The 27,798-nt window shown below is 48.9% G+C and overlaps 1 protein-coding gene across 1 annotated transcript in view; it reads right to left on the reverse strand.

Moving 5' to 3' along the window:
* The window catches only part of PKD1L1 (polycystin 1 like 1, transient receptor potential channel interacting), a 1,386,277-nt gene that overhangs the window by 692,504 nt on the left and 665,975 nt on the right, over positions 1–27,798 (reverse strand). Inside the window, exons 27-29 of the mRNA XM_085607392.1 lie at positions 26,354–26,527; positions 9,890–9,967; positions 2,498–2,640 (exon numbers count right to left, since the gene is read on the reverse strand). Of these exons, the coding sequence (XP_085463518.1) occupies positions 2,498–2,640; positions 9,890–9,967; positions 26,354–26,527 (395 nt within the window). The remainder of the gene's footprint in view (positions 1–2,497; positions 2,641–9,889; positions 9,968–26,353; positions 26,528–27,798) is intronic.

A 27,798-nucleotide genomic window follows, 5' to 3' on the forward strand; every position in this document is an offset into this window, starting at 1 on the left:
ACCTTCCCTGGGAGTAATGAATTGATGCATCACCTTCCCTGGGAGTAAGGAACTGATGCATCACTTTGCTTTTCAGTCCGCTTACCTTCTATGCGCCTGTTTTCTAATTTTGATGCATCCCAGGTACTTTGTGACAAAAGTGATGCATCCATAGCTTCCTATGGACTGAACTATTTTGAACTTTTTAAAAGTGATGTCTTTACTTGTGTATGTTGGATTTTTGGTCTTTTCTTTCAGGTAAATATTGGTTATTTTTCTAAACTGGTGTGGTGTCCTTTTGTAGTGTTTTCACTGTGTTACTGTGTGTGTATTAATGCTTTACACATTGCCTCTGAGATAAGCCTGACTGCTCGTGCCAAGCTGACCATGCTATCCTGACTAGAATAAGGGTCCCTACTTGGACAGGGTGCAAACCACTGCCAACTAGAACCCCCCATTTCTAACAATATGACATAATATGTTAGAGCATTTTCATAGTTTATCTCTGGTTTCTTTATACCTCCTACATGAGTAAACAATACAAATTAGAATGATGATATCTAGTATAGGTGGTGTGATCCAGGTGATGCGATGGGTGCTATGGAGCGGTTTCTAATTGTTAGTGCTGGAATGTCCAATGCTTGATTTGCGGGCATGATCTCCTACCCTAAGTGAACCAATATGGCAGTCTCTGGAAATGCATTCATTTTTATTTTGTCTCAGCACACCCAATCATACTGCTGAAAACTAACTAAGCTACTATGCATCAGTGAGGTTCAGTGGTCTGGTGGGATGCACTAAACATGCTTTCCTTTTTCAGTATGACTACTGTCTACTCACCAGGCTGCAATTAACTGACAGTGGTGGCAGCATGAATTCCTAGTTGCAGGAAAGGCCTTTTTACCTGGTCCCTGTATTCATGAGTGGCTTACTGCCCTTGCCCTATAGATCATCTGTTCAGTTCAAATGGGTCCTGCTTCTCACCCACATGTGAGTGAGCGAAGCTTGGATATGAGTGTGTGTACATCATTCAATGCATATCAAAAGAGGCAATTAGTATGTGTGCTATGCTGTTCTACGGACACAGCGAAATGCAACTTGATTCCTTTGTGGGCCACTAGACAATTCGGAGGTGAGAGACTAGATTAGGGTTTTGCGGATAGCCCTGAAGTTTCTGGAAAGCATTCAACTCTGACATACCAGAGGATGAGTACAGGGATCTATTTAGAAAATCAGCCAAACCCCAATTCTGAGTCATGCCCTTTTCGACTTGGTAGGACAACTGCCATTAGTTTGCATTTGATGTATTATCACTGGAAGTATCAGTCCCATTTGTAATGTAAGGCTGACCTTTTAAGCCAGGACCTTCCTTTAGTCCCCTCTAAGGCGTTACCCACAATAAGTGAAGAGTTCGAATTATGAAAGCTGTTCCCTCTTTGGTGACAGTGGTTAGAGTTGTTCTAGTAAACAGCTTTCCTGCACAGCCTCTCCTCCCTGCCGACAAAAACTAACTGGAAGCCAAAACACAAAATGGCGCAACTGCCTAGAACCAGTTCCAAAGCTAAGGCTCAAAATCAAACTGCAGAGACCCGATTGCATCTTACCAGAGCTAACTTCTTCACTCCCCAGTCTAGATTCCAGCCCTTCACTGCGCCACCACAAATGCATCAATAATAGGGCATGGTAAAAAGGGAGAAAACGCTGTAAGTCCTACAAGACTCATTCCAGAGCTCCAGGAACAGATCTGCTTCAATAGTCAGCTGAAGGCCGCTGGAAGAAAGGATGTAGCACACACGAGACATGACATTTAAGAGACTGACCAGAGATGTCACTGATTTGGTGTGGGGGAGCAGCTGATACACTTCTAACCCAATAGTGATGAGCTCCAGCCCAAATTCCTCCCATTTGCTCTACTATACTCTGGGGGACTAAAGCGCCTACTGGTTAGTGATACCTCTGTTTAGAAGCAGGATCAATCACTGGCTGAACATTCCATCTATTGAGGGGGTTATTGTGTGCACTCTTGAGTTATGATCCTCCAGCCCCACACCACGTATCTGAGTAAATCAAATTCTGTTCACCCACGTCTACCATGAGAGCCAAATGCTAAAGGGGTGTTTCTTGGTGCTTGGTTTGCAGAGTTATAGTAGGCCAGGTTTGAGAAATTCACTAATGAAAGGCCTCCACCCAACGATTCAGGTATAAAAACGTCTGTGCCCAATGTCACCCGAAATTGGTTCTGACAGATATATACGAGGTGTATGACAGATATATACGAGGTATAGTGTATGTGATGTGCCTATGGAGAGCAATAGTGTCTGTGGAGTAATCTTCCATTCCAAACTGTGTGGAGGGGCTGTGTGGTGGATCTAAAGAGGAAACGTAGTAAGTGACAAGATACGGCTTTAATTCACTACAGTGACTAAAAGAGTAAATCTTTGTTAGATATAGAATAGATATTATTCCCAAAATATTACTATTACAAAATGTAAAAATGGCAGTCAGACGCATGTCCTACCTCTCTTCCGGAAGTGCAAAAGATACTGAATATCGACTCAATCTCAAAACCATATTGGGGTTGCACTTGACAGGTTATCCCATGGGGTTTCTCATAGACTGTAAAATACAACTGCGCTCTTCCCAATGAGGTTTCATTAGATGCTGCAGAGACACAGTGAGGAAGTAAAAGTAAATTTTAGAACAAGCATTCAGAATTGGTGGCACATCAGTACTATCTTCAATGTGCGCTCGATGGAGATGTTTGTGAAGAGTGCAACTATGTATTTTGCAATTAAGTGCTTTGGGAGAGGTTGCATGTTTGAATGTAGTAGATCATTGTGCATGGCACGTACTCTTAAGTGGTACATTTTAATATGAATTTATCAAACGTTCAATCACAGTAAAAGAAAATGTGTCATTTATGCAAAATAAAAGGAATAATGGGAACAAATTTCATAGATTAAATATTTTCTTTTTAATGATTTTCAGATAGCACATCTATATCTGTAATATGCATATGAACTGCTGGTGGCAACAAGACAAAACATCAGGAGTGACTAAAGAGGTGTCATTGGGCATCTGTGCATGAACTTCAATTCACCAAATTGTTGCTCAGAGCAGAGAGTGCTTTCTTCAAGGATATGCTTTAGTAGAAAAAGAGATTTACATGAGGCGGCAACCCTGTTAGACTATTGCCATGCTGTAATGACCCAGATAGAATCAGTGTCACTGAGGGCAATAAAGGCACTTTTGAAGATTTTAACTAATTGACAACAAAGCGGCAGAAAAGGTGTACTGCCATGAATATAAGTAGAGATGAAATTCAACTAAACATTTTGGCTTTGATAACAAATCCTTGAAAGGTCATTAATGTATGTTCCCAAAAACCTAGGAAAATCACAGTTAAAGCGAGGTTATGTTAAAATAAACTAAAAATCTCTGGAACCACATATAACCTCACCAATGACACCATAAATGGCCTCAAAGTATGGAGAACTATTGGATCACGCTAGACACCTCTATGAAAGACAAAATAAATGAACATTTCATATAGTTTATACCCCAGAGAAAGATTGTGCTTGAGCAATACAGTACGTGTATAACAAGCACTACTAAATCATTCAATCACAACTTAGATCTCAATCTTTCTCGAGGGTGTTAACCATGCTTGTATAAAAAGTAATAGGCACAAATAGACTACAGGCGCTGAGTTCACAGCAAGATGTCCATTTTGCTCCAAGGATACAAACAAATTATGCAGCTCAAATTGTGAACCCTCAGTGTGTGATTGTAAGATGTACGACTTGCAAAAAAAGTATATTGCACAAATATACTCTGTGCGCACAAGATGTGGGAAGTTCAGTTTTTTCCTCTTCATAAAGGTGTAAAGGTAGCTTATGCGGACTGTTCAGACTGTCTTGTAAATTTCACTTGATACAGCATAGGCAGCGGTTCTGGTTGTGGTAACCTAAGTATGACGCTCCACAGACAGAAACCTAACAAGCACTGTATCCACTGGGAGCTAGGAAAGTCTGCACCTAGGGTGACTTGCAGATGGCACAGAGATGATAGAGTACCAAGTATGACTGACTATTTTGTGTTACTTAAAGAAAAACAGCAGCAAATGTTCTCACAAAAGATGAAAAATCATCCAAATCGTGCATAAGGAGGGTGTCAGGGAGCACAGCAGCAAGATGGCTGCCGTGGCTCTGCCTGCCATTGAATCAATCCGGCAATAATCTGGGGTGCTAGGCCACATATAACCACCATGCTGAACTGCAATTGATGCGGACAACTGCGGGAGGCGGCTGAGCCTCTTCTTTCCTCATCTGGACAGCTCCAACAGGGAGATGTACGCTCAGCCTCTCTAACCGTGCTGGGCCCGGACTATGAGCTTTGAGCAGTGCTGGGATCCAGTGACTCCTGCTGTGGCTGCTACGGTGTTGCCCGGACACGCGGCGGGATGCCTCACACCCCTGGTTGGAGCCGGCCCCCATGGAGAAGGCCTAACCTGACCCTGAGGCCTTGCAGCAAGGCCATTCTGCGGACTGCAGAGAGGATTGGCCTGCAGCAATGTTGGAGACGTGGCGGAGGCAATCCCAGAAGGAGCAGTCTGATGCCCTTAATCCAGACTGAAAGCAGGAGTTGGGAGCTTTATGGCACCGCTGGGTCTGACACCCAGCCCGATATTGAATATCTGCCACCCTGGGTGGCTCCCATCTCCCCTGGGCTGCTGCACCACCAGGGAGCGAGAGACACGCCCTTGCCTTAGTGGTGGAGTCAGTGGGATTGGCTGGAGTGTCTACCCCCTCCCCCCATCATTGGCTTGAGTCTGCTCCTGCACCCTAATCCTCACAGATTTTAGGGGTTAGGGTGAGGCGGGACCTCAGGGGGTGTGGGCTCAATAGGCCCATGGCAGCGAGTGACGTTACCACCCACCTATTTCTGCGCTGCCCGGATTCAGTGAACTGCATTAATCTACTATGCCTCTGTGTGCCAACAAGGGACTGGATAATGGAATACTCTCTGCCCACTACCCCTGACTGAAGGCTGAGACTGAGTCTGCTCATGCATCCCGGTTTCAGGCGTGCGGATGCAGGGTGAGACGGGACTTAGAGTCAAGATTGTTTCACTCCCTGCACCAACCCCCATAAGGGGTACTTCTCCAGTTCGCTCATCCACCTCGTCAGTCAATGACAGGGACATTCACCGGGTTCTTTGTCACCCTGAGGGATGTTTCCCACTATACCATACTGTTCCTCGGATAGGGGTTTTAAGTGGTGGATGGGATGGTGTCTTTCAACCATTTGGGTGGGTTGAAGTGGGCCCGTTGTTGTTGGTTTCTTGTTTTGCTTTGGATGCCTCACACCCTGAGGGAAACCTTTTACTACCTATAGCCACACGCTAATAGCACACATCCCCTTTCTTAGAGGCGTGACAAATACACCCCCTGACAACAGATGAGATCCATCAAATGCCTAACCTGGAATATCCGGGGACTTAATAACAGGCCTAAGGCATGCTTAGTGCATGCATACCTCCACAGGCACCACATAGACATTTGGTTTCTCCAAGATCTCAATTTGTACCGATAGACCGTCCCTTATCTTCAGGCAGGCTGAATCGCGGAGACGCATGTCTCCCTATACTCCAACTACACTTGGGGTACGGCCATACTTCTTCGCAAGGGTCTACACTGGCACACATGACAACCCCTCTGTAACATAGAGGGATGATTTGCCATTATACTTGCCATGCAACACAATCTCCCTTAAATTCTAGGCTCTATCTATGGCCCCAATACCAACAGCCCAGAGTGTTTTGTGGAGGTCTGTCACTTGATCACCACAATGGGCCCAGAAACTATTTTATAGGGGGGCGACTTCAACGTGGTCCTAGACTACGCTTTGGATGGATCCAGTGACACCAAGAGGCCCCATCCTAGCACATCAGCTCAACGTCATACACTCATGTGGGATAACAACCTTGAGGACGTTTGCTGCTTGTGACACGCCAATAGCACTGAGGACACTTGCATCACCTCCACACAACATATGGTACAGAATGGACTACTGCCTGCTCATGCAGGGCGCCCTCACCTGGACCACAAATGTCATTCACCTCCCTAGAACTCTCTCCGACCACTCACCCGTATTATTGGTGATCACCCCCCTCTCCTGCCCCCTTCCAGATATTCACCTGGAGGTTAGTCCTGCACATCCTCCATAATGAGGTCTTCCGGGATGACATTGGGATGGACATCCTCGATTTCTTTGCTCACAATGAAGGCTTGGTCACCTACCAGTCAACACTGCTGGAGGCATTTAAAGTAGCTATCTGGGGCACTTGCATAGCGAAGCAGTCTGGGATACTCAAGGCACTCTGTAAGCAACTCACCAAACTGGAAACAGATATACGCACTCTATAACAACATTTTTTTAAACCAGAAATGGGCAGTCACTAGCGGCCCTGCAGAAGAACTTCTCAGACTACAAGGAGGAGGAGACTAGGGAGACCCACAGTCTCAATGGGTGAGGCGGCGGCAATAGGCTACGGTGAAGGGGATACATCCGGGAAGACACTGACGAGTCTTCTCCGCATGCCCTGGGCAAGCACATACATTACAGAACTTATTGACGACCAGCAGAATCACACGACACCTGACAAGTTAGTTCAGACCATGATGTTCTTCTACTCTAACTTATATCACACCACCATGGTTCCAGACACAGTGGCCCTTGATACCTTTCTTTACACGCTCCAACTTCTTTGGCTAGACCAAGCGCACTGTCAGTATCTTGATGCCCCCATTACGGTAGAAGAGATAACACAGGCGATTCAAAGCATGCCCAGTGATAAGACGCTGGGCTTGTACATGCTCACCGCGTCCTTCTACAAGGAATGGGCTTCACTCCTTGCCCCCACCTACTAGCAATGTATGATGATCTAAGTCCCTAGGCCAGTTACCGCCCTCCCAGATAGAACTGGCTATTGTAACCATATTGAAGCTTGACAATCCGGCTAAGAAATGCGACTCTTACAGGCCACTATCTATGATAAATGTGGCCACTATCTATGATAAATGTTGATAATAAGATACTCGCCAAACTAATTGCCAACAGCCTTCTGCCCAACATTATCCAGTCGGACCAATCTGGATTTGTTCCAGAGCCATCAACTCCCCACAACCTCTGCAGTATGTTTGCCCTTATACACACCATAGACCATTAACTTGAGGCAGCCTTGATGCTTCTGGATACTCCCAAGGCTATTGATTTGTTAGAGTGGCCGTACCTTTTCCCCCTTTTTTCAAGTCTCGGCATTAGGCCACGGTCCCTGCATCTGATCAGCCCACTATATACCTCCCCAGCAGTGCAAATATGCCTTAATGGCTTAATTTCCACCTCATTTTCAGTACATAGGGACACCAGACAGGGTTGCCCCTATCTCCAAACCTATTTGTGATAGCAGTAGAACCCTTGGCAGCCCAGCTACACCAACATCATGCCTAGAAAAGGGCCTTATCTTCACTGCCCGGGGGATGTTAGTGTCCATGTATGTGGATGATATTACACTGTACTTTTGGGATCCCCGCGACTAATCTCTCCCCTATCATTCGGAAGGTGATTCGATTAAACAGATAATCCAGCATTCTCATCAACTGATCAAAATCTATCTTATTTCCCCTCATTTCAGCCACGTGGCAGTTCGAGCCCATATACTAGTTTCATTGGGCAATGGAACTGATCAGGCATTTGGTAGTGTGGCTTAGCAGGAATGTCAGTGAGCTATGGAGGGTGAATTATGGACGGGCTATGTCCTGGCTCAAGGAGCATGGACCCACCTTGCCGATCGCAATTGCAAAAATGATTGTCTTTCCTAAGTTCCTCTACCTATTTGTCAATATACCGATCCCGCTCACAGAACAATTTTTGAAATTACTCCCCTCCCCAATCTAAGGTCCATAGCCTGGGCGAGCATACAGCCAAGGGTAGTGTGGGGAACTCTAACCATACCATTCCAGCAAGGAGGTCTCAATGCTCCTGGCAAGCATCTTTGTTCTTTCTGCGCACTAGCCTAATTCATACATTTCTGATTATACCCCAATTTATTCCAGGGACACACCTTGGTGGAGGCCGTTTGGGTGGCCCTGTACCCCCAGCTACCACCATATACTAGACACATAGGTCACTGTTGGGGAGATAAATGCAGTGGCTTGCACTTGATGGGTCTTGAACAGTCTGCAAAGGAGTGCCCGACTCAACTGTCTCTATGCACCTACTATGCCATTAGCTCGAAATCCCCTGCTCCCCACGATGGCAGATGAGGGGGCCTGTTGGCAGCCTCGCCGACTGGAGCTCCTCACGTTTGGGGACCTATACCTCTATGGACATTTCATTCAACCGCATGGTACAGAAGATCACCCCCGCCTACTGTGCTTGATATCCTCCTCTATCACCAGCTCCACGCTACACAGCAAGCACTACATGCTACAATCCCAGTGCTCCCCTACACTTCATGCCCTGGAACATCTGATCACCAATCCCTTCCCCCCCAGAGGCTCATAACCAGTCTGTACACTGTTAAGTGTGTGTCTTCAGGGCACAGACTGCCTGGGAGACCGACAACCCCCTCCATTTCTGAGGCGCAATGGAGCTACTGCTGCACTAAATCAAGAGCCCTCTCTCAGACTCAGATTTAATTACTATTTTTACATAGACTGTATCACACACCTGTACAACTGCATAAAATGGGTCTTGTGGAAGATGCGCACTGCTTGAGATGTGCTGCCTTGCTGATCACATTTCTCCACCTTGCCTGGGACTGCCCTGCTGTTGAGTTTCTGGACTAGTGTTTACGGGGCAATGGCTCAGATCACAGATCATCTTCCACAGCAGACCCAAAAGGTGACCCTATTGGGCTACGTGAAGTATGTTCCTCCTGAAGCTTACCGACCCACTGCAATGCTGCTGCTTTTGGCAAAACAGAGGGTGGGCATTCACTGGGGGAGGAGGCCAGCGCCAAAAACTGTGGACTGGCTACAAGATGCTGCATATTGCCAGGAACAGCTTGCAAACTACTTGAAACTCATGCTGACGTGCTCCCAACTCAAGCATATCTGTGGCTCTCTAGTCCTGCATCTGGATCTGCAAGGCGCGGCTGAGGCTGCAGACGACACAGTGGACCCAAGGCCCTGGACGTTGGTTCCTGCTAGCGAGCAGGCCACAGCGAGGCCTTGCTCAATGAATCTGGCCATCCCTCTCGGCTGAACCTCTGCTGGGTGTGACCCTGGCCTGTTGATTCGTCTTGGAAATGCTGTAATCGATATGGCTTTCAATTGTACATTAACCTTTCTTTCCCCCCCTCTACTTACATAGTTTTTTTAGGACTCTCTTACACCACTCAATCCCCCCTTTTGCCATTTAAATTGCTAATACAATAATTTTTTTCATTAATTTAAACATAAATCCTGCAAAAGCGTTTCCTGTGAGGAAAAGTTATGCCTCATCATATCACTGCAAAGAACAGTAATTTTCGAAAAAACTTTGCAAATGTTTTCCTCACTTTTTCATGACTTCATACGTGGGGTGAGGGAAGGGGTGAACACAGCATTATCGCCACTTACCTCAAATAATACTGAATGAGTCTTCTTGTTGTCAAAAAGAGAGAATACATTATGCATTTATGGACTCGACCTTGGGTGGAGAATGCCAAACAAGCCGAAACTGGCTCTTAAATTGTAGAAGAGATTGTGAAACGATGACAGGTAAGGAGTTGAAATGCCCTCTTCCTTTTTCAAAATATATGCTACTGAGCTGGAAAAGGTGTTTCTCACACTGACACTTCTATAAAATGATAGCACATTTTAGGAGCAGCAGGACACATTTGAAATACCTCCACTTGCACTCACCCAGAGCAACTTCCAGCATATACATCTTGCTAGGCTTCAGAGCAAAGGGTCTTAAGGTTACGGTCGGAGATGAAATACCTGTAAACGAATACCATTTGAAAGCATTTTTTCAATAACAAATTAAAACAAAATGCGTTCCACAATTTTACAGTTTGTAAGTGGATGACAGACTCATGAAATATTGCTTTCTTGTAGATTACCAAATTTTGCACCACAAATATGGACATTTTGCGTCATTTTTGCGGCACTTTATCTTGCAAATAGTTTCAAACAACAATGCCTCCCTGGGCCCGCCCCGAGTGCGGCGGGCCCAAATTAAACAAAATGAAATACCGCCCTTTAGAGCTGGCCTTTGCTAAGATCGCACCCTGGGCATGGGCGAAGAGAAACTTGGCGCCCTTGCTGATGGTAGTGACTTAAATGAGTCAGCAGGGGTCACTTTTGTGTTCACTGGTCAGTGCCTGAATGCGCAGGGGCTGGCGCCTGAACACAAACATTCCCGGACATCCCCCAGCTCAGCTAAAGCACTGATAGCTTAGCTGGACAATGCAGATGATTTTGTTGATGTGTGCCAGCAGGGGTCAGAGGGTGAATGAAGATCTAGAGGGGCGTTATAAACATTTCCTTCATTTGATAATGAAGCACTAAAACCACTTTCAGCTGGCAAATCCAACAGATGAACAGACCGGGAAAAGGACAAGGCTGGAGCAAGATGAGAAGGGCGGTGCTGTTGGCATAACCTTAATGCACACAGCTGCCATGCCCCCCTCAGAAAACTGGTGCCCTAGGCCCAGTTCGTCCATGCTAAAGGCCGGCCCTGCCTACCTGGGCCCGCCGCACACGGGTCACGCAATGGGCCCAAAACATTAAAACAATTTATGTCAACCTGGGCCCGCCACGTGTTCTATGATAGGCGGACCCAAATGAAAGAAAATTAAATGCCAACAAGGCCCGCAATGCACAGGGCATGTGGTGGGCCAAAAAAACCTAAAGAATGCCACCCTGGGCCTGCCGCATGTGGAGGGCCCAAATTAAAGAAAATTAAATGCTCCTCTGGGCCTACCGCACACAAGGCACACAATGGGCCAAAAATACTAAATAAAAACGCCACCCTGGCCCATCCATGGTCCCATGTGCGGTGGGCCCACATAAAAAAAAAAGCCCCCCTGGACAGGTCTCACACAGGGTATGTGGCGAGCCCACAACATAAAAAAACAAGCATTGACATAGCCAATAAGTCTCACCACTTGGGAAGTGTTTAGCCGTCACACGCCAAGTACTGGCTAACTTTTGAAATTCTGGAGTAAGCCTGGAATTCTATGTGAGTAAGACATAGCGGTATCTTTGTGAATCCTGCCCTAATCCTGCCTTGAAGAACAAGTTACTTACCTTCGGTAACGATGTATCTGTAAGAAACACTAGTTAGTTAGATTCCTCACCTTAGAATATCCCCAGGCGTCAGACTGGATCCGGAAGATTTTTCGTCAGCAATACCCCTTGCCCGTCGCTAGGCGTCGTCTGCAGCTCCGCGTCAGTCGTCGGCGTTGTGCGCCGGAATGACGTCGGAGTACTTAGACGCCGCCCTCGCGCGCTGACGTCAGTTCTTGTATATAGCCTTCCGCGCCAGGAACGCAGAGCCATGCAAGATACCGACACTGGTGTCAAAAAATTCTAGGGCCCTGAAAGGGATGGCCTTAACCCTAGATGTCAGTTCGCAGAACGGGGAGGATGGGTGGGTCGGTGAGGAATCTAACTAACTAATGTTTCTTACAGATACATCGTTACCGAAGGTAAGTAACTTGTTCATCTGAAAGAAACACGTTGGCTAGATTCCTCACCTTAGAATAGATACCCAAGCAATACCATCCCCGGTGGTGGGTCTGCGAACCAAGATCACACCAGAAAGTCCTGGAGGACAGAACGGCCAAAGAAGCCATCCCTCCGGACTTGGCTGTCAAGGCAATAATGCCTGGCAAATGTGTGTAGCGAAGCCCACGTTGCCGCCTGACAGATGTCCTGCAAAGGGACACCCCGTCCCAAAGCAGTAGTAGCCGCCGTGGCCCGAGTAGAATGGGCGCGCAGCCCAACAGGAGGGTCCTTTTTTGCCAAGGAATAATACATTTTGATGCACAAAACGACCCACCGAGAGATGGTCCGTTTGTGCACAGCTTTCCCCTTCTTAGCACCCACGTATCCAACGAAAAGTTGGTCGTCCACCCGGAACTGCTTTGTGCGGTCCAGATAAAAGGAGAGCGCACGTTTTGGGTCCAGACGGTGGAGCCTCTCTTCCTCTTTGGAAGGATGCGGAGGCGGAAAGAAGGTGGGCAAGGTGACAGACTGCCCAAGATGAAAGGGGGTCACCACTTTCGGAAGAAAGGAGGGACGAGGCCGAAGGACAACCTTGTCCGGATGAACAGAGAGAAAAGGAGGCTTTGATGATAAAGCCTGGAGCTCACTCACCCGTCTAGCCGAGGTGATGGCTACCAGAAAAGCAGTCTTAAGCGTCAGCAGACGAAGAGGACAATTATGAAGAGGCTCAAAGGGAGCGCACATTAGAAATGTGAGAACAAGATTCAAGTCCCACTGAGGCATTACAAAAGGGACAGGAGGGAACGTGTGAGTAATGCCTTTTAGAAAGCGTGTAACGACAGGGGACTTGAAAAGAGAAGGCTGATCAGGAAGCCGCAAGAAGGCAGAGATGGCAGCAAGATAACCCTTCAAGGTGCCCAGGGCAGAGCCCTGCCGGGCCAAAGAAAGAACAAAGAGGAGGACCTCAGGGGCGGAAAGGGGATCCACAGCCTTTGCTGTGCACCATGCCACAAATTTGTTCCACCGGCAGGCGTATACCGTCTTTGTGGAGGGACGCCTGGCTGCCAGAATGATATCACAGACTTCAGGAGGCAAGTCAAATGGCATCAACTGCCGCCGCTCAATCTCCACGCATGGAGGTGGAGGCTGGACAGGTTCGGGTGTAGGACCGTCCCCTGCTGCTGCGACAGAAGATCCTCCCGAAGGGGCAGACGTATCGGAGGATCGGTCAACATACTGAGTAGCTCGGGATACCAGTACCTTCGTGCCCAATCCGGGGCCACCAAGATGACTTGGGCCCGGTCGCGCCTGATCTTCTTCAGCACTCTGGGCAGAAGTGGTATAGGCGGAAAGGCGTACAACAGACCGCAACTCCACTCGTGACGAAAAGCGTCGCTGAGCGAGTGCCGCCTTGGAAACTCCAACGCGCAGAACTGCTGACATTGCGCGTTCCCTTCGGTGGCGAATAGATCTAACCAAGGCTCTCCCCACTGCTGAAAGAGACCTTCGCCACTTCGGAGTTCAGACGCCATTCGTGATCCATTATGCACCGGCGGCTGAGTTCGTCTGCTCTGGCGTTCAGAGAGCCCGCCAGATGTTGAACCACTAGGGTGACGCCCTGGTGTTCCAGCCACGTCCAGAGGCGCAGAGCCTCCTGACAAAGGGTCCACGACCCCACCCCGCCCTGTTTGTTGCAATACCACATGGCGGTGGTGTTGTCCGTGAACACCTGCACGACACTTCCCCTGACAGAGGGAAGGAAGGCTTTCAGTGCAAGTCGGATCGCTCTCAACTCCAACAGGTTGATGTGGAGGTGAGACTCCGCCGGAGACCAGAGGCCTCTGATCTCCGCCTCTCCCATATGGCCACCCCATCCCAGGAGGGACGCATCCGTCACTACGACATGCTCCGGTTGGGGAAGGGAGAGGCTCTTGCCCGTGACCCAATCGCGGTCCGTGAGCCACCACTGCAACTGCCGTGCAGTGCCCTCCGAGATCAAGACATGGTCGGACAGGTTGCCGTGATGCTGGGCCCACTGAAACTTCAGGTCCCACTGCAGAGCCCGCATGCGCCGCCTGGTGTGATGCACTAGTAGGATGCAGGAGGCCATCAGCCCCAGAAGCCGCAACACTAGCCTGACCGAAACCCAGGATAGAGGCCGAAAGATGGGAATCAGGGCCTGAATATCCCGGACCCGCTGTTCCGGCGGATAGACCCGGAACTGCGCCGAATCGAGAACCGCTCCGATGAAGAGGAGCTTCTGAGAGGGACTCAGGTGTGACTTCGGCACGTTGATGGAAAACCCCAGCAAATGCAGGAGATCCGCCGTAGTCTGGAGGTGGGAGACGACTGCCTGGGGCGAGCCCACCTTCAACAACCAGTCGTCGAGCTAGGGGAAGACTGGAACCCCTGATCTGCGCAGATGAGCTGTGACCACTGCCATCACTTTCGTGAACACCCGAGGGGCACTGGTGAGGCCGAAGGGGAGCACGGTAAACTGAAAGTGCTCTTGGCCCACCGTAACCGCAGGTAACGTCGGTGGGCCGGCAGGACGGGGATATGGAAATATGCGTCCTGCAAGTCCAACGCTACCATCCAGTCTCCAGGGTCTAGGGCAGCTAGAACCTGAGCCAAAGTTAACATCTTGAACCTTTCCTTCCGGAGGAAGGCATTGACGTTCCGGAGGTCCAAGATAGGGCGTAGGCCCCCTTTGCCCTTCTTGGGAACCAGAAAGTAGTGGGAACAACAACCACGACCTACTTCTGGGCTCGGAACGCGCTCGACGGCCCTCTTGGCCAAGAGGGCCGAAACTTCCTCGTGGAGAAGATTCAAATGATCCCCCGAGATACGGTGGTGCTGCGGTGGCATGGCTGGAGGGGTCGTCTCGAAGGGGAGGGAGTAGCCCCTTCGGTAGATTTGCAGCACCCACCTGTCCGATGTGATGGACCGCCAGTGGAGCAGGTGATGGCTAACTCTGCCGCCCACTGGCGTGGAATGGGCCTGAAAGCTCGGACTAGGAAGGCTTTGAGGCGGATGCTGCCGGGGTGGATGTGGGCTGACCGCGTCGTCCTCCAGAACCGCCTCGGCAGAAACCACGTCCGCGACCGCGCGCAGGTTGGTTCTGCGGCTGGTGGCTAGGCGGACGTGAGGAGGCAACCCTTCCTTGGCCACGAACGGGGCGAAAGGCGGAAGTTTGCGACCGCTGGGCCGAGAGGCCCAAGGACTTGGCCGTAGCCCGGGAGTCCTTAAAGTGATTCAGCGCACTGTCCGCTTTCTCACCAAAAAGGCGAGTGCCATCAAAGGGCATGTCCATGAGAGTGCTCTGGACATCTCCCGAAAAGGACGTGGACCGCAGCCAGGCGTGACGTCTAAGCGCCACCGTGGTAGAAATCGCCCTACCCAGCAAGTCCGTAGTGTCAAGCCCACATCTGATAACATGTCGCGCTGCATCCCTCCCATCGGCCAGAGCCTGGGTAAGTTGTGTCTGGACCTCCTCCGGACACAGGGGCAGCACGTCCTCCACCGTATCCCACAGAGAGTGGGAATAACGGTCCAAAAGACAGGCGGTGTTCAAGGACCGCAGGCCCAAACTAAGGGAGGAGAACAGCTTTTTGCCAAACTGTCTCTTGGAATCCCGGTCCGGCGGAGCGGTCGGGAAGGAGGATTGGGAGGTAGAAGCCTGGATAACCAGGCTCTCGGGGGTAGGTTGTTGGGAAAGAAAACTGGGGTCGCCCGGAGTAGGGCAGTGGCGCCTGGCGACGTTCCTGTCCACAGGAGGAATTGTGGAGGGCTTGGACCAGGTGCCCTGCAGAACGTTAATGAGGGCCTCATTGAATTGCAGCAGAGGCTCAGTGGAGCTTGCTGCAGACTGAAGCACCTCAGTGAGGACGTTAGTTGCCACGGCAGGTAGCTCGAGCCCAAGGGCTGCGGCAGGTAGCTCGAGCCCAAGGGCTGCGGCCGCCTTGCGCAGCACCACAGAGAAAGCAGCACCCTCCTCCGAAGCCACAGTCGGAGGAGAGATGAATCCAGTGTCTGGAGAGGTATCCAGACCACTGGCCTCCCCCAGTCCATCTGCCCAGTCCTGTGACAGCTGAGCCTGAACGGCCATAGGATCCTCGGACCCCTCCCATTTGCCCCCGTCATCCGATTCCTGGTAAACAGGAGGAAGGATCGGAGCCGGACGATAGACAATGTGTCTCCAGCGGCGCCGTACACGGCGTCCATCGATGCCGTAACAGCGCCGGGTCCGGAGCGGGGCTGAACTGGGGCACGACGCCGAGCGGAGCCGGCGTCGGAGGTGGAACCGGTGTCGACGCCGGCGGAGGAGGCGTGACGAGATCGACCGGCATCGGCGGGGACTCGGGGACGGGTCCCCCGGGCACTTGCAGCGTCGAGGCCGGAGCCGGCACCGGGGCCGGAGCCGCCGGCATGCAAGGTTGCCCAGTCGGGTCCGCGGGGCCCGAAGGCGCGCCAGCGGGCGTCGACGGCGGAGCCAGGTTCCTCATGGCCGAGAGGAAGGCACTGACTTCCGCCGGCGTCGGGTCAGTCCCAGGGACCGGCGGGTATGGGGACTTGCGCGGCGCCTGCGACTCCGCTGGAGCCGCGGGGGTGGAACCACCCTGACCCTCGGCCGAGTCGCGCGACCGGCGAGGGGAGTCCGAAGAGCGGTGTCGTCTCTTGGACTTCTTGGAGTGCTTCGACTTACCCGAAGACTTGGAGCCAGACGATCGATGATGACGTCGGCTGCGGCTCCGCGACCGATCCTTGGACCTCCTCCTGGACCGGGATCGAGAGGGGCGCGGAGCCGAGTGGCGAAGCTCGAGAAGCTTACGGGACCGCTCCCTTCTAGCCTTCGAGGTCAGGGCCTTGCTGTTCGAACACGACTCCGCGTCGTGGTCGAGGCCCAAACAGTAAAGGCACCGGCGGTGATGATCCGTAACCGACATCAAGCGGTTGCAGTCAGCACAGGCTTTAAAACCAGGCATCCTACCGGCACCGGAGTCGAGACAAGATCAAAAAGGATCAAAAAACTTAGTCAAAAAAGACTAAAAGGGGTAGCTCTCCCGGGTCTGCGCTTACTGGCACGGAAAAAAGAAGAACTGACGTCAGTGCGCGAGGGCGGCGTCTAAGTACTCCGACGACGTCATTCCGGCGCACGACGGACGCGGAGCCGCAGACGACGCCTAGCGATGCGCAAGGGGTATTGCTGACGAAAAATCTTCCGGATCCAGTCTGACGCCTGGGGATATTCTAAGGTGAGGAATCTAACTAACGTGTTTCTTTCAGATTATGTGACTGCATGCATGAGCGTGCCCGTACGTTAACATATGGTACATGGCAATGTAACTCCCCTCAAGATGCATACTCAACCAAAAGAATAATCGCGTCACAGGTTTTAACTAGCTCAGAGTTTTCTGGAAGTGGTACACTTATAGCTTTCTTGATCTTCGCCACTTCCTGTACACCAAGGGGAGCTGTACTGCATGTAAAAGCACCTAGGGCGAGGAGAGGTTGGGAGTGCCATAGGTGCTGCACAGCGCAACAAATTAGAGCAGGGTGCAGTTCCATAACAATAATCAAAATAATCATATTATTGTGCATTTTGCTTAAAAACAGATGTTATCCAGGTGGTGACCGTGTTGGTGGGTATTTAGTCAGTAGCTAGGGGATGCATGTTGTTAGATTGTGTTAGGTCGGAGATTGCTGCCTGTCATTTTATGTGCTGTGTATAATTAATGGCGGAGGTGGGTGTGTGTGACAGTTGTTGTGTGACAGTGTGGTAAATGCGTGTGTGCAATTGCATGCATAATTGTACTAGATTGGTTATGATTTTGTGTATGTTTACTTTCTGTAAGTACTATTTTGTAGATTTGTGCGACTGGTATGTGTGGACAGAATTGTATATACATATGACAATGTAGTATGCGCCTCTGTATGCAAATGTGAAAATGTATTTTTGTACATCCCAAAGTAGAGTATGGTGCACGACTCTTCCATACAGGTGCTAAATAGTGCACACTCTTCACAAGCAATACATCGCAGAAAGGTTAGACTGGTCCTCAGTCTAAGCAGGCACAGTGTGCTGAGAGAGCCATGTCCCTCCACCCTGCGCTCTGGATCCACAACTTGTGCATTGTGTTTTTTCTCCCTTACTTAGCGGATGGTGTGTAAAGGGGATAATTTTTGCACATGGCGGGGGTGGGTGCGTTGTTGCAGATACAGCACCAGCTCACTCGTGCAGGCTGATTCAGTCTGTGCCGACGACTGCCTGTGCACAATCCCAGGCTGCGGCACCTTTAAACACCATTGAGAGTGGTCAGGCCCCCTGCAGCCAAAATACATGCCAGGCTCCCTCCACGTTCAAGGCACAAAAATCAGGCGCCTGAGAGAGGCCTCCGGAACACTGACTGAAGGGCAGTGAACGACGGCACCCACTCAAATATGTCTGTGGTTCCCTGCTTCAAAGACTGTGGGCGTTTAAAGAACCGTCCTACCGATGCCTAAAAGTGCTAGTACAAGGAGTGTAGAAGACCGCTTTTGTTTCTGTTGCCGTGTGTGAACAAGGATAAATGGTGCTCCCCACACCTTGCAAAAAGAATCCAAAGTCAACAAGGAGACCCGAAAAGACTCGCTCACAATGATGATATGGACTGTCGTTTATTTTCAGCATCTGCGCTGGCTTTCATGACCGCAGCCATTGTGCTAGCAGTTATAAAGGAAGATAAGTGGCATGAACATAAAGGATGGACAACTTCCTTACTTAGTTTCGGAAAGCCGTTGTCAGCGCCATGAGTAAACAGTTAAAGTAACGTGATTTAGTAATGATTAGATATGATTCATTTGCATTCATATAGATTTGGATATATTTGGCAGGAGAGAGGCTGTAGCGTAATGTCTAAAGCAGACGACTTTGGACCTGGGAAGCCGAATTCGAGTCTCGGCGTTGGTAAAACTGTGCCTTCCAAAAACTAGGGAACGGTGGTCGGCTTATGGTGGGTCTAAAAATGAGGAAGATCCGCGGTGCTGTGCCGAGAGCGGCCACCAAAAGAGGAGCTTGATGGGGGCGGTGGTAGGGCACAACTGAGGAGGATGGGCCGGTCTAAAGAAACAAGCATTGGCTGCGCGGCCGTGAAAGTGGCGCGCGGCCAAAAGTGATAGCGATTGCGCACTGCGATCGATGCGCTTAATGAGCATGACTAGGAAAGCCAGATGGCGCCTCTGCTCATAAGTGCGCGCACGTAACCGCAAGCTTGAGGCCAGCAAAAGCGTGTGGGAGCATTTTCTGAAGCCCACTTACTAACAGTCTCGCCAGAGCAGTGCATACGCTGGCTCAGGCGAGACCTAATTAAGCCAGCCTGGGCCTGAGTGCCTCGTGTGCGGTGAGCCCAAAACATTAAACAAAAACAAACAAAAAAATGCCCCCAGGAGGCCGGCATTGGTATTACCATCTACTTGGTGTAACCAACTACCTGGTGTCCCCCAGGTCTCAAAGGTGGGTGAGGTTAGGTGCAGCGGGGTCGTTGTCGACAAAGGAATGAACAGCAGGGGAGGTGAGGAGTAAATAAACATCACCTCGCCTGCCTGCTGTGAGGACCCTGCTTCCATCGGCCCAATGGCAAGCCATTGGACCAATACAAGGGAGGGTCCACATTGCTTTAATTCCACTGGTACTTTTGTAAAAAGCGCAGCCTTTTTACATAAGTGCCGATTCTATTGCAAATCACAAAATCCTGGAGGGTCTGCCTAAAGAATAATGAAAACCAATTAAAAAATGAATGTGTAACCCTGATTTATCTCTTCCGAACACTGCCTGAGGCACTGCTTGGAAGACTTTAAAACACTCATGAGGTACTATAATAGAAGGCACCATGAGTTCCGACATCCAACATCTCCTGCTAAGTACAAGATTCCCACAAAGTATCAAAATACACCGCTTTCCTGCAAACCTTTTCATGCACCCTGGCCCAGAGCATCAGAGCACATGTTGCAATATTCAAGTGTGGACAACAAGATGATGGACGGAGTGCTGAAACTTAACTACTCACCCCCAGTCAACAGATCTGGGTTTAATCCATCGTTCTTTTGCTCACAATGCCACCACAGTTTGGACCCAGCCAGTGCAAATCAGTCTTGACCCTGCAATATTTAAATGTCACTTATAACTAAAGCCATGGCCACCTCATCAAGAATGACTCCACAGGAAGAAGGCAAGAACCACTGCTGTAATAAAATTGAGCAAAAAAAACCGATGGATTTAGGCCCAGATCTCTGTACTAGGGTGAATGTATGACATTGTTCTGCATTCTGTCCATCCACTGTTGTTTTTGCATTTGTCACCCCGAGTGGGACGGGTATGCTCAGACGTGAGTCCCGTGCTCTCCATGCCACTGGAATCAAGCTATCCTGGCTGAAGAGGGGTGAAACCCCGAAACCGGTCCTAGGATGCTTGTTTCCAGTCCAGGGAGGACCTGGCTTGGCAGTTCGGGCGGGACTGTTCCCATGAGGCACAGGGTCAAGACTGATTTGCATATGGCTGGGTTCAAACTGGAATGGCATGGTGAGCAAAAAAACGATGGATTTAGGCCCAGATCTCTGTACTGGGGTGAATGTATGACATTGTTCTGCATTCTGTCCATCAACTGTTGTTTTTGCATTTGTCACCCCGAGTGGGACGGGTATGCTCAGACGTGAGTCCCGTGCTCTCCATGCCACTGGAATCAAGCTATCCTGGCTGAAGAGGGGTGAAACCCCGAAACCGGTCCTAGGATGCTTGTTTCCACTCCAGGGAGGACCTGGCTTGGCAGTTCGGGCTGGACTGTTCCCATGAGGCACAGGGTCAAGACTGATTTGCATATGGCTGGGTTCAAACTGGAATGGCATGGTGAGCAAAAAAACGATGGATTTAGGCCAGATCTCTGTACTGGGGTGAATGTATGACATTGTTCTGCATTCTGTCCATCAACTGTTCTTTTTGTAATAAAATTGACTGGCACGCTTCATTACTCTATTTAGCAGTGAGATACAAATGTGGGATTACCTTCTCATCCCTCTCTCCGTGATGAATCACTACATGAGGCCCTTGTGCCTCCCTTCACAACCTCAAGCTATAAAACTTACTGTGTCCCCCTCATTACTTCCGGACCCTTTTCTGTGCTTCTTTTGGGCAGGCACTGTGCGCCTCCTCCAGCATGTCCTCAGCTGCCTCTCCTGCCTTGCGGAGCCCAGCGGGACTAGTGGTTTTAGGGGCATGGTGCATCATGTACCAGCCTGGCTTGCCGGCAAAACCTTGTGGGACTCCCTCTGGTTTGCAGGAGGCTAGTAAGTGATTGTGAGGAGGGAAGTTCTTGGACTGTGCTACTCGCCTGTCGACTTGGTTATTGGCTGGAGCGCGCATGTTTCTCCTTCTCTCCGCATTGCATTTGGGTTTTGGTAGTGTGGTGCCTCACTCTGGATTGCAAGGGTGTGTCTCGGTGTCCGGGGAGATTGGTAACTTCTTCACCGTCGCATGGAAAACAGAGTTTCTGCTTTGCTTATATTTTATTAGGGCTATGATTTTTAAATTGATGGCATTTATTCTGCTGTTTATTTGGATTGGAGTTCACAAAAGGTACATGGGGATCTGGGGCTAATGTTTACCCAATAAGACAAATCTCTAGGTTCTTTAATGTAGGCATGTTTTAAGGCAAGTTAGCATATGCTTTACTATGGAGGTAAAAAAAGCTTCTCAAAGACTGCGTTCTCAGTCTCCTCCTGTTGCGAAGGAGGATGACAGTCGTCAGGATATGTGGAGTAGAATGCTGGCAGTACCCCGGCTGTTAATGCAGTTCATTCTATGATAGCTGCAGCAGAGGGGAAAGCTTTCACAGTGTCCCTCCTCTCAGCCTGACAAACTAAACTTAGTTTCATCTACAGAGTCGGGTCCCAAGATACAGGTGGCTACTGATGGAAAAATGATATCCAGAGAGGAATTGGCTGATATTTTGTCTCATATCAGGATCTCTATCCGCAATTTCCAAGGCCTGTGGCCCTGGCATTGTCTTTGCACTCTAAGATAAAAGATGTTATCTTTCTGTCATAGGAGGAACCTGAGCACAGCCAAATTCCATGTTTTCTCCAGAAATCTTATGCTTTGGAAGATGGGGAGATGGTGTTACTTCATGCCATTAAAGTGGATTCCATCCTGGGCTCACTGATTGGCAAATCATCTCTGAATTCGGATGATTGTTTTCCCTCAGATCAGGTGGATAGCAAAGTTGATGGTGGCCTTAAGAAATCTTTTTGGGCTTCTAATCTGGTTCTGAGAGCTGCTCCTTACAGGGCCTTGACTGTGCAGTCTCTGAGTAAGGATTTTGTGGTCCTGGCTGAGGAGAAAGGTTTGTATGTTGCTGATGTTCTGATGCGCATTGAACAGCAGTCTAAATTCCTGGAGGATGTGTCAGCAGACATTATCAAGGCGGCCTCTGTGACTTCTTCTGCAATCATAGCCATAAGGAGCCTCTGATTACAGAACTGGAGAGCGGATCTGGCATAGAAATCTTTTTTGAAACTGCTATTTGAGGGTGGCAGGTTGTTTGGTGAGTGTTTGGATGGGCTTATCAAAAATTCCTTTAAAGACAAGAAACATACCTGGTCTTATAAGACATCTTCTTGCAAATCTGCAACGTCTTCGAATCAGATGGATACTAGAGACACCATAGACTCTTCTGGTAAGAATTCTTGCTCCCATTTGTCCCATAAGAGAAGGTTTCAGCCCGGAGGAAGAAGCAACAGAATGTTTCAGCTAAGACTGGAACTACAAATCAGCAGTGCTGACTATAGCGGTTCTTAAGATCCAGGTCCTGTGGGCAGAAAGATAGGAGTTTTTCTTTTAGCGTGGGCTCTCTCCATTACAGCAGGCCTGGGCGGAGTTTGTGGAGTTTTGCCACGCGGAACTCCGCGAAGTTACAAAAAACCTCTGCCAAGTTCTGCGAGTGGCGGAGTGCAGTGCGAAACTCCGCTGCACATTGCGAAGCAGTGTTTTTTGCACTCCGCGAGCTCCGCGGAGTGCAGAGAACTCCGCAAATACCATGAACGGAGCGAAGTTCACCGCCCAGGCCTACATTACAGACACTTGGGTTCTGAGTATCAATCAGAGCAGTTATTGAATCTACTTTGTCGCTCTTCCCCCAGATACGGGGTGCATCCTATGCCTGTTCCAAGGAATCCTTAAAAAAAGAGGGCAGCCCTGTTGGCAGGATTGCTTCTCTGCTGAAAAAGAATGTAATCATCAGTGTCTCTAGATCAAGTCAGTAAAGGGGTGTATTTTATACTCTTTCTGATCCGGAAGGTGTCTGGGGCTTTCGGCCGGTGTTGAACCTGAAACGACTCAATTGCTAGGTTGTTAAAATTCCTTTCAAGATGTTGTCATTGCAGCAGCTCAACCCTCTGATTTCTCCAGGAAATTTTATGACAACCATCAACCTTTAGCATTCATACCTGCATGTCCCTATCCACACGAGTCATCAAAGGTTTCTGAGGTGCTCTGTGGGGACAGTGCATTTTCAGTTCCAGGTGCTACACTTCAGGTTGAAGTGAGCCCCATGTGTCTTTACATAGGTGTTGAGTCCTATGATGGCCGTTCTCCACCGGCAAAGGATTTCCATCTTTCCCTACCGCGATGACTGCCTAGTCAAGGGGGCATCTCTTCTCCTGCCCTTTTCTCATGTGTTAACAGTACTTGATCTTCTGTCTTTTCATAAGATTGTCGTCAATGCCAAGAAATCCAAGTGGACTCTGTAACAGGATTGTATCTTTATAGGGACCCAGTTCCAGATGGATCTGGCATTATCTCTCTGCCAGACTCAAAAGTGGTCAAGATTTACTCTCATTTGCAGGATCTGTAGTAAGGTCCATTTCAAGCAGTCTCGCTCTGGATGAGGGTTCAGGGCGATCTGACTGCCACTGTATTTTTGGTTCATGTGTTCAGATGGCACCTCAATATCCATGAGATTCATCCTGAGTCAGTGGGTTTCCAATGTGCAGGATATGTTTTGTCTTCTTCCGGTGACAATGGTAATCTGGCAGGAAAAGGAGTGGTGTCTGGTTTCCTCCAACATCTTGAGAGGTGTTCCTTTGACTGCTCCGGTTTTGGTGGTCATTATGACACATGCCAGCAAAAGTGGTTGGGGGCATGGTCAGGGGCATTTCAGGTCAAGGGCTTATGGGATGTCAGCCAGAGTTGTTGGTCCTCCAACTGGAGGGAACCGGAGGCTATTCATCTGATCCTCCTGCACTTTTGTCACCTGATTCTGGACATGGACATTGTCATTCGGACAGATAAGATCACTTCCAGGTCCTATGTCAATTATCATTTTCAAAGATTGGGGATCAGCTTTTTCTTTGGGCTCAGTCTCATGTGGGTTCTCTCAAGTCTGTTTACATTAAGAAGTTCTGAATTCTCAGGCTGATCACCTGAGCAGGGAGATTCAATCTTATCAGGAATTTTTACTCACTCCCCAGGTGTTTGCCAGGGTGTGTCAGATGTGTGGACACCCTCAGGGAAATTGATTTGCAATGCCAACCTTCTCTGTTTTTTTCCTCTGGGGTGGAAGAAGTTGGCTTTGGGAATGGATACTTTGACATGTCCTTGGCAGTTCGGCCTGATGTTTGCTTCCCTCCACTTCCTTTAATCCAGAATTTTGATTCAGCTTTTGAGGGCGAGGGCTCAGGTCAATCTGGTGGCTCCAGCATACCCCACTCTTTCTTGTTTCCTCTTTTGATACAGATGAGGGAGGGTCAGGAGTGGAGACTTCCCTTGGTTCCTCCCTTTGATTTTTCCTGGTTTTCAGGTCAAGTTTCTGGTGGAAATCAAGCTGAGCTTGGAGGATGAACAGGTGAGATTGATTTTTCAGGGTCTTTTCGACTCAGTCTCTTCTTCTATACAGGTTTCCAGGAGATTGTTCACCAGGTCTTCATATGCTATGCACTGGAAGTCTTTTCAACGGTGGTGTGCTAGGAAGCAACTGCTATCCCTTTCTGTGACTACTCCTCAGGTCCTCGAGTGCCTTCAGGATGGGGTACATTTGTGCCTTGGTCTGCCCACTCTTAGGGTTCAGTGTGCAGCCTTTAAGGCTTGGGGTGATCTGGCTGATGATCAGGGACTGGTCTCCAGAATATTTGAGGGATTCTCAAATCTAGTCTGCCCTGAAGGTGTTATGTCCTCCCTGGCAATTGCAGTTGGTGCTTTAGGCCCTTACACAGCCAACATTTGAACCTCTGTCCTCTGTGGAGATTCGTCTTCTGCCTCTGAAAGTGTTATTTTTAGTGGCTATCACTTCTACTCGTAGCCTGGGGAAGTTGGGTTCACTATCTTGTCTCCCTTTGTCTTTTGGGGTGTTTTCCAGACCCTCAGTCTCCTGAGGAGATGGCGCGTCATTCTCTTGATTTTTGGAGGGCAGTTTTTATCTACCTGGAAAGGGTGAAGGAGTTCCCCGGGTTTCCTCCACCTTGTTTGTGAATTTTGGTCCAGCTCGTAAGGGGGGTAAGCCTTCTACTCAGACCGTGAGCAGGTGAATCAGATCTGTGATTCTTTTGGCGTACAGCAGTTATGTTTTTCATCTCCTCTGGGGATCCAGGGTAAGTCTACTAGGGGCATGTCCGCCTCTGTGGCGGAACTTAAGGGGCCTCTTTGCAAGACATCTGACAGGCTGCCACTTGGGCATTCCCATCTACTTTTGTTAAACAGTATTGAGTGATACAGGGACCAGAGGTGCCTGCTCTTTTGGGTTCTAAAGTAATGGCATCTGTGTTGTAACAATTTGTTTTTCTGTCAGATTAAAGTTTGCTATCTGCATGTGCATTTAAGTTGTGCTGGTCCAGTTTGTGTCTTGGGTACCTCTCATGTAGTGATTCATCATGGCGAGGGGGCCGAGGAGCTAATACTTCGATTACTTACTGGTAATTACATTACTCGGAGTCCTTCTCTCACTGTGATAAATCAAGCCCTCCCTCTCGCGCTGTCAGCCAGTACAACTGTGTGATGAAATGGGCTTGGTCAGGAACAGAAAGCGGGGAGGGGACTTATTATCTTGAGGACGTTGAGGAGGGAGGCACAACGGCCTCATGTAGTGATTTATCACAGCGAGGGAAGGACTTGGAGTAATGCAGTTACTGGTAAGTAATCAAAGCATTATTGATAATCAGAAGACTACTTTTGCATCCTTTCGTTTTCTTGCTTACACCGGACACCATATTTAATCATGTGCATTTTGAACATCAATATGTTGATACTTTCAAAGTCAGATATTGCATTTTCGTCTATTCCTGTGTCTCCAACTACATATGTCCGTGTGTGGATATGTAATGTCCCAGCCATGTGACTATGTTTATGTCTGTGTGTGTGAGGGGAAGGGGATATTGTCTGAATGCACAGAGGAGCCCATGTGCCCATTTCCTGTTACTGCTTCCTGTTACTGCATCCAAGCAAAATTATCTTTCTTCAGCAGATTCATAAAACAATAGCAGATTACAACAGTTCTTATAAGAGTACGGCATGCATTGCCCTACATCTCAATCATTTGTATTTCAGGAACATCCCATTCCTTCTAATTAACACGTTTAGGAGGGGTGGCATAAGGCAGGCAGGCTGCTATGAATTGACACCAATGTTGTACTTACCCATTGTTGTGTAGCTCTTGAAAACCTCACTATGAATCAGGTGCTTACTCCATTCTAGCATAAGCATAGCCACATGATGTGAGCGGTCAATGGAGGTATCGACAAGGCTGTCTCCACTGTCAGACTCTGAGGCCACTCCACTACCGATAGAAGCACCTGCACTGCTGCTCGCCCCTAAAATTAGAAATAAAAAACATGTGTGAGAAAGTTATCCTTTTTGCCCTGATCACCGCCATTTGTTTTTACTGATACTGGTAGTAACTGAGTGTGCCCTGGGCTCTGCTAACCAGCCCAGAGCAAGTGCTCTTATTAAAGAGGTATATGCTAATTAGGTGTAATTAGAATTGCCACTGACAACCTACCTGTAAGTCCCTAGTGTATGGTAGGGCATATAGGTTTAGAAGCCCAGCAGCTTTGAGGCACTTAAGTCTTTACTGCTGTGCTGCCTGCTGTCATTTTAAAAATCAGTCCTGCTTTCCAACATTCTTATAAATTTAACTTTAGATTTAAAGGTACTTCCAAAGTATTAAACTGCCCTATTTTTAAGTACAAGTCACCCAAGGTCTCCCCTGGGTGCCCCTAGGATGGGGTGTCATGTAAAAATATGTAGGGACATTTTGAAAGATGTTTTATATACCCTGGTGAGGGAAAAACTACAAATTTTGCCCGCCACCATTACAGCTCCACAGGCTAACATGGGAACACTGTAATACAGTGCAACCAGTGACAGGATTTAGCTAAAATAATATTTCAAAGACTTAAAAGATTGGTATTGATAAATCCAACAACTTGCCACTGTTGAAATTAGCATAACTAATGCAGAAAATAAGTTGGAGAACTTTCTTTTCTGTGAGCCAAAATCCAGCCTTGTAGCAGCGTCTCCGGATTTGCCAGCCCTACACAGGCTTAGAAAAACTGCTTTGGTGAGGAGATAAGTGGCCTGTATATGAACAGGTCATGAAGGGGGCTGGAGAAATCAAACCGAGCTTTAAAGGGAGCAGTACAGTAAGGAAAGCCAGCCAGGCCTACCCCCTCTTCCCATGGCCCCCAGTCAGATGGGAGTCCCAGGAATGGCATTTGCAGGAGGTCTGGGAAGGAGGTGTTAAGGAAAATGAGCCAGTTCTGTAGGTTGACTCAGCCAGCTCTTACTCCCAACGAGAGACACTCTGTATCTTGAATTTTAAAATACAGTTCTTTGTGGAACAGGAATATGCAACACTTTGGAGGAAGCTGTCATGCTTTTGGGTGGCACCCTGTACACTATTGGTCAGGGTGCCCTCCTGCTTGTTGCTCCTGAACATTGAACATTGAACATATATGTGAGATCTGCATAGCAACTCAGATCTGCTGCCTGAAACTACAAGGTAGCAACGGACTGCCCTGCTGGAACCCTGGACTGCAGCCCAAAAGATTGCATTCTAAAGTACTGCTCCTGCTGCACATTG

The sequence above is a fragment of the Triturus cristatus genome, chromosome 5_2 (assembly GCF_964204655.1).
Source record: "Triturus cristatus chromosome 5_2, aTriCri1.1, whole genome shotgun sequence".
In the NCBI taxonomy this organism is placed as follows: domain Eukaryota; kingdom Metazoa; phylum Chordata; class Amphibia; order Caudata; family Salamandridae; genus Triturus; species Triturus cristatus.